The following is a 10,307-nucleotide window of genomic DNA, read 5'->3' on the forward strand; positions in this document are numbered from 1 at the left end:
ATGCTCTCATGGTGTCTCACCAGCACCTGCCATCCTGTCCTCAGCCAACAAACCTCATTTTGCATCAAATCTGGGTTACTGTCTCTCAGACACCAGATTTCTCTTTTTCTAAAATGGTACCAGAACAAAGGCTTTCCCAGGATGTCATTTGCTCCTACCTTCTCACTAGCTGCTAATTAATACTGTGGCTGCCTAGTCATGCAGCGGGTGTTCATCTTTATGCATGTGTTCAGAGAAGATGAACATAATATCTGCATCACAGGGTCCTGCAAGTTGATTTGCTGGGGAAGACAGGTGCCTGATGCTTCAGGAATTCCTCTAGCTACAAGAGGATCTGCTGGGCATCTTGCCGGTCTCCTCAGCTCTGCACAGCCCTGAAGTCAAGGTGCCCTGGCTGCTCCTTGGTCATGCCAGGAAATGTCCACTGTCAGTGGGCCTTGAGCTGCTCCTGGAGATGCTGCTGGTGGGGGACTCACAGTAACTAATGTTACTGAGTGCCCTGTGCCCGCTTGAGCAGGTCAGACCTGTAGTAGAAAGGGAATGGGGCAACTATGTGTGCAAGCACAGGGGGAGGAGAGAAAAACAGTGAAGAGAAACCACAATTGTTTGTGGGCTTCAACTAATGGGCCTGGAGTACTCAGAAATCATTCAGTAAAGTGCACCAGATCCCCAAAAAGCCTCACTGGCAATGAGTCACTGGTTAATGTACCACTAACTTGGATTTATAGGTTTAATATTTTTCTGTTGCACTGTTGCTGTTGCTGTGTAGATTGCTTCATCAATCTTCTTTCTTGTCCTGAGGTACGTTAAAGTAGGATCTTTTGGGGTTGTTTTATTTAATCAATTTATTTCAAAGAATAGTGGAAAAGTTCCTGGCCATTTGTTCCTCAAGACTTGAAATGTCCTCAAGACTAATGTCCTAGTCCAATTTACATAGTCCTGCATCATAAACCACATGCCGTATAAATATCCTTTTTCTGAGGACCTATGAATATATGAATATAACAGCCACTCTCAATACATTTATTTCAATAGTGCTCATGAAGGAGGAGCTTTTAATGAAACCATCTTTATTTTTAAAAAAACCCCACCAACATACACATAAATGTTTTTAAAAGTGTCAATATTCCTCCTTTCAGTGTCTGACTGAATACAGACATTTTACTCACTGTTTTTAATAATATACTTTTTCCCTTCCAGAGATCAAAATTCTGCCCTGGCAAGAGTTTTAAAAGAGTGGCTGTGTGCTGCTGTGGCAGACACTCCCTTTTTGCGATAGGCTGGGCAAAACTGGGACTGGCAGTTCAAGGGGTATGTGCTTGCACTGTTGGATGTTCACAGCCACTCGGGCTCCTGAACACCCTGCGGAGCCAGAACCCACTTGAGCAAAGTGAGGGAAAATGGATTTAAGACTTGTGGTGTTTAAGTTGCTGGGTATTTAATGTCTGTAATTACTAATTTTTGAGACCGTACACATATCGTATACACATATATTTTATATATACATGCATATATATATATGCATGTATATATGCACAAACACATATATGTGTGTGAGCATGTGTATTTGCCTGGTTTTGTAAGACGCCATCTCTTTCCAGACAGGCTGGTGCGGTGCAGGTGACCCTGGGGCAGTGCAGAAGTTCTCCAGAAGTGCCAGGAGCACTTGGCTCCTCCGATAGATTTCAATGGGAACGAAGCCCCCAGTGCAGCAGTGAGGAGCCTGAATCTCTCCAGAAATGAGTGTCGGCTTTAAAACACACAAAGACGTTGCGCACCCTGCTCGACCCCGCTTTTCTCTTGGTGAAGCGCTGGGGAAGGCGAGCTCTACACAGCCATGGGCTCAGCAGAGCTCCCCTCGGCCGCTGGGGACCCCTTCGGTCCCGGGGATCCCTCCGGCCTCCGGTCCCCTCGGCCTGGGCCCCGCGGCCGCTCCCGCCGCCCCGCACGGTCCCGCCCCGCACGGTCCCGCCCCGCCCGGCTCCCGCACCGCCGCGTTCCGGGGCTGGCGGCTCCTCCCGGCAGTGCGGTACCGCGCGGCCGCCATTGCATCACCGGCACCCGCACCGGCCGCGCCTGCATTCCGCACCCCGCACCCCGCACCCCGCACCCCGCACCCCGGCTTCGGCTCCGGCTCCGGCGGGGAGGGGCTGGGCGAGCGCGGGCTCTGTGGCGGGGGGGGGAGCGACTCGCGACCGGTTTCCAGCGCCGGTTCGGCGACGCCGCGGCCGCGCCGGCAGCGCCGCCGCCCTCCCGGCTCTGCGTTCGGCGCAGCGCTGAGGCGGCGGGAGTTCGGCGGGATGCGCCGGTGGTGACGGGGCGCAGGGCCAGCGCCGCCCGCCATGGGCCCTGCCTGAGCGGCGCGGCCGCGGCCGCCCCCGGGCCCGCGGGCCGGGCATGGGCGGCGCGGCGGCGGGCGGGCGCTGAGGGGCCGGCGACAGCAGGATGGAGGCGATCTGGCTGTACCAGTTCCGCCTGATCGTCATCGGCGACTCCACCGTGGGCAAGTCCTGCCTCATTCGCCGCTTCACCGAGGGTCGGTTCGCCCAGATCTCCGACCCCACCGTGGGCGTGGATTTCTTCTCCAGGCTGGTGGAGATCGAGCCTGGCAAGAGGATCAAGCTGCAGATCTGGGACACGGCCGGGCAGGAGCGGTTCCGGTGAGACCCGCGGGGCGGGGCCGGGGGCTGCGGGCCGGGCCCGGCTTGGGCGGGGGGCCCGCAGCCTGGTGAGGCTTGTGGAAATGAGACAAAGAAGAATCAAATTGGCACCTTTTGTGCCACCCGCACCCCCTTCCCCATGCCTGAGATTCGTGTCCACCTCAAATGGCCGCATGCAGTTGTGCAGGATGTGCAGGTGTGGATGTCGAGGAGCGGTCCCGCTGCCGCTGGGGAGGGATATGAGGCGCTGGGTCCGCGTTTTACCAGCCTGGAGGTGGCTGTGCATCCGCTTGCTTCCCCCCGGTGCGGAGGCAGTGACTAGGATGTTTCACAGCCGAACACTTAAGCTGAGGCTCGCGAAATACAGTGGAATATGTGTTTTGGTGCTCTGCTGTCGCAGCAGAGCTCTCTGTAGGACAGAGAAAGGTCGGGACAAACCCTTGTCTGTGGTTGTACAGGGGTGACAGGTGCTTTCTGGAGAGTGCCGCTCCGAGTGCTGCGTGGGCAGAGACAATTTGGGAGGTTAAGTAACAGTTAACCAAGTCTCGACGAAGTAAAATAAAAGCAGCATGTGGGACCCTGCCAAGTTTCCCACAGGACTGTATGGGGAAAACAGCAGCCCTCGTTGGAGCAGGCTTCATCCCAGCCAAAGAGGGGCTCAGACCTGCTGCTCAGACAGCATGTATTTTGAAGGCGTGTACCCGCAGCTCCTGGCCTCCTGTTTGCTTGTATTTTTCACGTCTTTAACTGTTATCCACTCTTCCTTCCTGCTCCCTCTGGGATTGCTTCCTGTGTTCCACATCTCTGCAGCATCACAGAGCTTCTACTTCTGTGCTGTAATGACTTGCCTAAGGAATGTTTTGGTTTCATTCAGTAGATGAAAACTCCCCTACCCCCAACCCTCTCCACCTTCCCTCGCATCTGTGACACTGGCATCTGGCCCAGGACATATAGTAGTTGGTCCTTATCCACTGACAGCTTTTTCCTGTGCTACCTTGAAGCCTTGCAGGCAAGGAGCTGGTGCTTTATTCTGCTGAGTGAGGAGGTGCTTTAGCTTGCAGTTGCATCAGCTTTCAGCTTTGGATCTCTGGCTGAAGTCTACCGAAAACACACCTGAGTGCCATCCCCTGTTCCTGCCATTGCTGTGAAGAGCAAGAGGCTGTCAGATGGCTTCAGTTTCTTTTACACTTTAGGAAGTCTGGGGCCCTGGAGGCTGCTTGCCCTTGCTGCTGGGGGCTGACCTGGCCCAGCACTCAGGTTGTCAGCATGATGAGCAGGTGACCTTCAGTGCAAGGGCAGCTGCACTGCTGCAGTGGGCAGCAGCCTGCGAACGCAGGAAGAATGCAAGGGACAGGAATGGTCAGTGACATTAAAAAAATCCCATTTTGCAACTTTGAAATGCCCTTGCCAAAGCGCAGACTTGAATTCCCAATGTAAAAGGCTGCAGCAAACCCAGGGGCCTTTATGGTGCACTCTGAAAGGGGGGGAGGGGGAAGAAAAAAAAAGTAAAATCTGATTTGTGTTTATCCCTTTCAAATCACTCTTAGCCCTGTGACAAATTGTGCCTGACGAAGAAAACTCTTGGGCTCCTCCTACAAAGTAGGTTTCTTGGCCAGAGACAAGAATTAGCTGTTACTGGAATAAGCCAAAGCCCCTTGGACTTGTCATAAGCAAGAAGCACAATGGAGCAGGTGCTCTCCAGAAACCTGAAACTTTTTTTGTCATTTATCAAGCACAGGGAATTTCTTAAGAGGGAAATCTGTAAGAATGAGCTCCCCTTTTTCAGATTTGAGCATTTCCAGTCTGCTTTACATAGCTTAACAGCTTCCCCATGAGGACAAAACCACTGTAGTTATTTTGAAAACACCTTGGCATTCTCAGAGCAGCAGCTGTGTTACAATTTTGCTCTTCCTGAACCCCTGTTGTGAGCTCTTTCACTCTCCGTAAATTAGTAGCAATTTCTGTGCAGTCAAGGCTTAAATTACAGTTAAGCATGTGCCACTCTATTTTGCCAGACCAGGCCCAAAAACATGCTGCCTGGGGCAGTGTTGAGGCAGCTTTGGAGCTGTAGAACAGGGTCCAATTCTTCCTAGATCCGGCAGGTCTTGCCCATCTCTCATTGCTCAAGTAATGCTATTCCCTTGTCTGAAACATGATGTTGTGTAATGCTAGCAAAAGCCTGTGCAGCCCTTGCTCCCTGGAACCACCACCTACAGAAAAGCTGTTTCCTTCCAGCCAGCAGCTCTCCCTTGGCTGAGAGGGAAATACACGAACAGGAATGGACCCTGGGTGCAGGAGTCCCCACCATGGGTACAGAGCAGGGGACAGAGTTCCCAGACAGAGATGTTACCTGTATGTTAAAACTTGGTTTAACATAAGTAATATAAAAGTAGGTGCAAGTCTGTGCACTGCTCTGCATCAGTGTGTGATTATGGCAAGAGGAGGGAAGGTAGAAATCTCAGAAGGGAATTGGGGAGGGATGTGCAGCATAAAGGCAATATGCTTTGTCTCCTGCAGATCAGTGAGGAAAACAGTTGTGGAAAAGGCTTTAAGAAGAGGTACTGAGACCTTCACCTAATTTTACCTTGAAGCAGCAGTCAACTTAGATCCCATCATGTCTTTCAGAAGTACCTGAGGCATTTTTGTTGCTGGCAGGAGGAGCCAGGGCTGATGCCATGGAACACAAGGGAGAAACAGAAATGTGGTGTGTCAGTGTGGGGGTGAATTCAAAGTGCCAATATCTATTTGCAGCTGGCCAGATAGCAAAAGGCAGATCTAATTCCCTCTGTGCCAACGGTGCAGTGACTATTGTCCCTAAGCCAAACAGTTGGAGAGGAGACATTATCCAAACACAGCCAGCTATGTTTTTTCCCCTGCTTCTGGCTTTCATCAGTTTTTTCTGTGAATTTTCACCCATCACTGTATGTTTGTTGATAAAACAATTCTTGAAAACTCTAGTTCATCCTTTCTTGGGGCAATTTTGACAGATACACACACTACAGGACCAAATGGCACCTAACAACAGACTTGCATAGGCAAAAAAAAGACTCGTCCTAAGCTAAAAATGCAGCAGTGCTTATATTACTCCAGCAAGGAAAGTTTTCAGGCCTAAGTGTGAATTCCTCTAGGGACTGAAATCGACCATTGCTTCTGGATTTAGAGCAAATCCATGACTTGCAGAAACACCGCTGTTCATCAGCTTCTTGGTTTTCCCTTGTGTAGTGGTTACTGAACTGTAGTTCTGCATATCCTCATGGTCTCAGCTTTGCTGCATTGCCCCTGTGTTTGCTTATTTCCTGTGCTGCTTTTGGCTGCCTTGGGCTGGCCTAGCTTGGAAGAGCTGTGGGAGATGTACACAGCCTGCAGTTCTGGAACTAAGTTTGGTGACTATCTAATGTTGTCAGTATTTGGCAGGAACATGACTAGTGCCGATTCTCCTTGGAAACTAGTGTAATTTTGCTGTTTCTTGGGAGGTCAGATGGGCTGCTCCTGTCAGTGCCACTGACAGTGTCCTGTCACTGTAATGTCACTGTAATCCAATCCTGCAGTGGAAGAAGCTGTAGGGATGGGTGGATGTCCCTGTCCCAGGGCCCTGGGTATATGGAGGGGAGCTATAACCCCATGACCAGCCTTCCAGATCTCTGACCTCCTGTTTTTATGTGGCTTTCAGAGAGCAGGTGTTTGGTTTAAATTGAATCCTTTGATTTGCCACAGTGCTTCTAAACCAGTGGGTTAGATGAGGTGTCCAGAGAACTGACATGGTAGGGGGTGGGACTCAACAACCAGGAGCATACAGAAATTCATGAGAGAAAAAAAGTGGTGGTGGGAATTTTTTGAAGAGAGCCATAATAAATCAGTGGGGTGGTTACTTAAGTGTAAAATCTTTAAGCCAAAATATATTTTCCTTTTAAATTACAAGCTCTACAGAGCTTGTACAAGGTAGAAGTCCTAAGACATTGCCTGAATGGCCTTCTCTTGCCCTGTATTCTGCAAGGTAGACAGTGTCATGGTAATGTTGCTTTCTTAAAGGACATATATTCACACAGTTGTAATTTAATACTGTTGTGGCTTCTTGGCTTGCAGGTCCATCACCAGAGCCTACTACAGGAACTCGGTTGGAGGACTACTCCTCTTTGACATTACAAATCGCAGGTCTTTCCAGAACGTCCACGAGTGGCTGGAGGAGACAAAGGTGCACGTCCAGCCATACCAGATCGTCTTTGTTCTGGTAGGTCACAAGTGTGACCTTGACACACAGCGGCAAGTGACCAGGCACGAGGCGGAGAAACTGGCTGCTGCCTATGGTATGAAGTACATTGAGACCTCGGCTCGGGATGCCATTAATGTGGAGAAGGCCTTCACTGATCTGACTCGTGATATATATGAGCTGGTGAAAAGGGGGGACATTTCAATCCAGGAGGGATGGGAAGGGGTAAAGAGTGGGTTTGTCCCAAACGTAGTGCACTCTTCAGAAGAAGTGGTGAAATCAGATAGACGGTGCTTGTGCTGAGCTTCTCTAGAGAGGCGAGGGGTGATGAACTCTACTAACCAAACATACTTTACTAAGTGAACTCAGTGTGACAGAAGGGAGAGCAACACTCCCATTGTGAACAGCCTCCCACATTGTTTTGGACACCAGGACAGACCCTGGAAAGAAATACTCTTTTCCAAATAACCTTTCAGAACTGGGGGCTACAAACCTGAAGGAGAGTGAGTGAGGGTGCATGTGGATGTTGTAAGGAGATGAGAAGCAGAAATGAGGGGCTGCACAACACAGAAAAGAGTATACAGAGCTGAATGGGCTGGTACATGCCAGGCTACTGTACATGTTCTCTTTTAAGTAAACCCATAGCTCCCTGCTGGCTTTTGGAGCCACAAAATGGATACTTAGTTGTATGAAAAACAGGCAGACAGAGAAAACAGGAGGACACCTTGGTTTGTGTCAGCTATTTCTTTCCAGGAAGGTCTAAAGGCAGCATAGATACCATTTCTTCATAAGGTCAGTTTCACAAGAGAAGTCTACCGACATGGTATGCACACTTCCGAGTTTTCTTTCTTATGTTCTTGAATGCAGTTCGATAGCAAAGACTATTTTGTGGGATTTAAAGAGGAAAACAGTAGTTATTTAACTGGTAATTAAAATTTAAATTATTCATCCCTTAACAGTGTTTTTCTTGCTGTGCTGAACCAAGACTCTGAGTGGCAACTCTTGCTGTAGTAGGGATTATTCAATGCAATTTTTACTCATTTACTGCCTGGGTGAGTACCTTGAAAGTACCCTAAGTCCAGGGCTTTCCAGTAGAATTAAGTGATGAAGAGCATAAAGAGAGAACCATGTCCTTAGGTGTTATGTCTTAAGACTGGGGTGTTGCAGCCAAGTGGGACACACCGTTTCTGTTTCAGTAACAGCACTGTGCTGACCTTACCAGCCAGGTCACAAGGAGGAATGGAAAGGATGAAGAGAAAAAAGAAACCAAACAAAATAAAAACTTGAAAAGGTTAACTCAGGTGCATCAGACATCCTCAAAGTTGGGATTTGCTCTTAAAGAAGTTAAATACCATAGAAAGCAACAGCTTCCATTGGTACTTTCTGCTGTTAAAGTGTCATTTTCTGTCTTGGCCTCTGTGGAAGAGAACTGACACTGGGAAGGTAGAACACACAGCAGGAGTGTCTGAGCGGGTGGAAAGCCTCAAGACACACTCAAGAGTAAAATTTGTTTTCCTCCATGTTTTAGTTTGACAAAAGAGGATCCATCTCAGATTTGCCATCATGGGGTGACAGCCATGTCACAAAAACTGTATGTAGGTGGATGTTTTCTGGGAATGCCATTCACCACTTAAAAGCTTTGCTTCTGCCAAATTTTAACCCAAGCTTTTGAAGTGCAGTGGGGTGACTGTGCTCCTGTAGCAAATTAGGGAAGTTCAGCCTATTGAAAGTGAACAAACAAAATGATAGTGACTTTTTTACTTGTGTTTGAAAGCTTTATACACCAAACAGCAGTGGGCAGAAGGGGGGGGGGTTTAGGTAAAAGCCACAGGAAGCATCTACTGTTTATTTTAGGCCTGTGAGTAGAGAAAAAGAAAATTGTTCCAGCTTTTTAATCTGTCCCATCTACAGAAATACAGATCTTGATGCTGTTGAGTTCAGACTGTTTCTTCTTCTGAACCTGTTTGCAGTTTGCAGCACATGGGTAGGTCTGTTTTAAGAGAAAACCTGTGGTTTCCATATTGAAACTGTAAAAAAACCCCAAACCCCCAGCAAACCTAACCCACCAACCCAAACCCTGAACACTTTTGTTTCTTGGTGTTCTAGGAACAATTTCACTTCTTGGTCTCGGCAGGGGAGCAGCAGCACTGTATCTGCTGGGAGGGCATAGGGAGCAAATGCCACCAAGGGGGGTGGCAGTGACCTGGTGCTTCTTGGTGAGCTTAAATAGGCTTGAATGTATCCAACACCTCATGCTAAAGGCTAGTGAATGCCAGGCACTTGGGGTTGAGTTGAGCGCCCTGAAAGTTAAAAAAAAAAAAGTATGCCTTTTACAGAATCTGTTTTTGGCTGAGCAAAGGTGGATGCAGGGAGCACCCCAGGAACTGGGCAGATGTCAGGGCAGAGTGTGGGATTTGCTCCCACCAGCTCAGTCAGTTGCATTTCACAAAGGCAGGGACAGACAGTACCAAAGGGTCAGTTTCTGTTCCCTGAATGGAAAGTCCACTAAGCAAGCTACTTCAGCTTTTCAGGGGCCAGCTGGACACTAGGTGTGTCTGGGGGTGCCTGTCTGAGGATAGCAGCAGCCCCAAGGGCAGACCCAGAATGTGACATGAGGGGCCATGAGGAGTTGGATCAGACATTTCAGCAATAGTCACATTCTATAATTCCCCTGTGCAAAAGCCTGGCCAGAGAGGAAAGTTCACTTTTCATGACACAGACAATATTTTATTTAATGCATTTTGGACATTCCCCTTTACTGCTCCCAGGGAGAAATTCCAGAAAGCCTAAGCCAGTAAGTGCATTCAGGCCTTCAGAGTGAATCTTCAATTTAAATACAGAAGTGTTGTAATTCTAAAGAGGAACATTACAGAAGAAAATGTACACAGTCTTAACTACTTAGAGTTAATAAATTGTTATATTAAATGATAGAGAAATCATTATCTACATCTTTTTCTAATTCCTTGCATTTTCTAGACAGCTTATTAAAATACAGGAAATGTAGATTCATCTGTACAAAATTTGGAATGATTTTTCTAAGATGAAATACTTATTGGATATGCTAAGAATTCTTTTCTAACAACTGGTTTTAATGCTTTGACTTAGAGGGACTTTGAGAAATCAGGTGATACCTTTCATAGGCTAAAGGTCAGGAGCTCTTATACTCTAGGACAAAAAGAGAAAAAAAAAAGCAAAAGCTAACTTTCTGTGGTCTCTACCACATGTTAAAAACAATCTGCATGTTAGACTGAACTTGCTCAGAACCTCCAGAATAAAAGCATACTTTACACTGTCCTTGCTTTGTTATGCACTGTAATGAAATGTGAAAATAATGCTGTATTTAGCTGCCTGTATGTGACTGAAAATATGCTTGTATTTAGCAAAATGGTTACTACGTGATAATGTGAAATTCAAAACTTGTAAAGAAACTTTGGTGGGTT

At 48.0% G+C, this 10,307-nt stretch overlaps 1 protein-coding gene across 1 annotated transcript; it reads left to right on the forward strand.

Moving 5' to 3' along the window:
• Positions 1–2,095: 2,095 nt before the first annotated feature.
• RAB39B (RAB39B, member RAS oncogene family) lies at positions 2,096–10,295 on the forward strand. The gene is made up of 2 exons (XM_058847734.1): positions 2,096–2,660; positions 6,744–10,295. The coding sequence occupies exons 1-2, from the start codon at positions 2,446–2,448 to the stop codon at positions 7,168–7,170; spliced, it is 642 nt and encodes a 213-aa protein (XP_058703717.1). The 5' UTR covers positions 2,096–2,445; the 3' UTR covers positions 7,171–10,295.
• Positions 10,296–10,307: the final 12 nt, after the last annotated feature.

This window comes from Poecile atricapillus, chromosome 12, assembly GCF_030490865.1.
Source record: "Poecile atricapillus isolate bPoeAtr1 chromosome 12, bPoeAtr1.hap1, whole genome shotgun sequence".
In the NCBI taxonomy this organism is placed as follows: Eukaryota; Metazoa; Chordata; class Aves; order Passeriformes; family Paridae; genus Poecile; species Poecile atricapillus.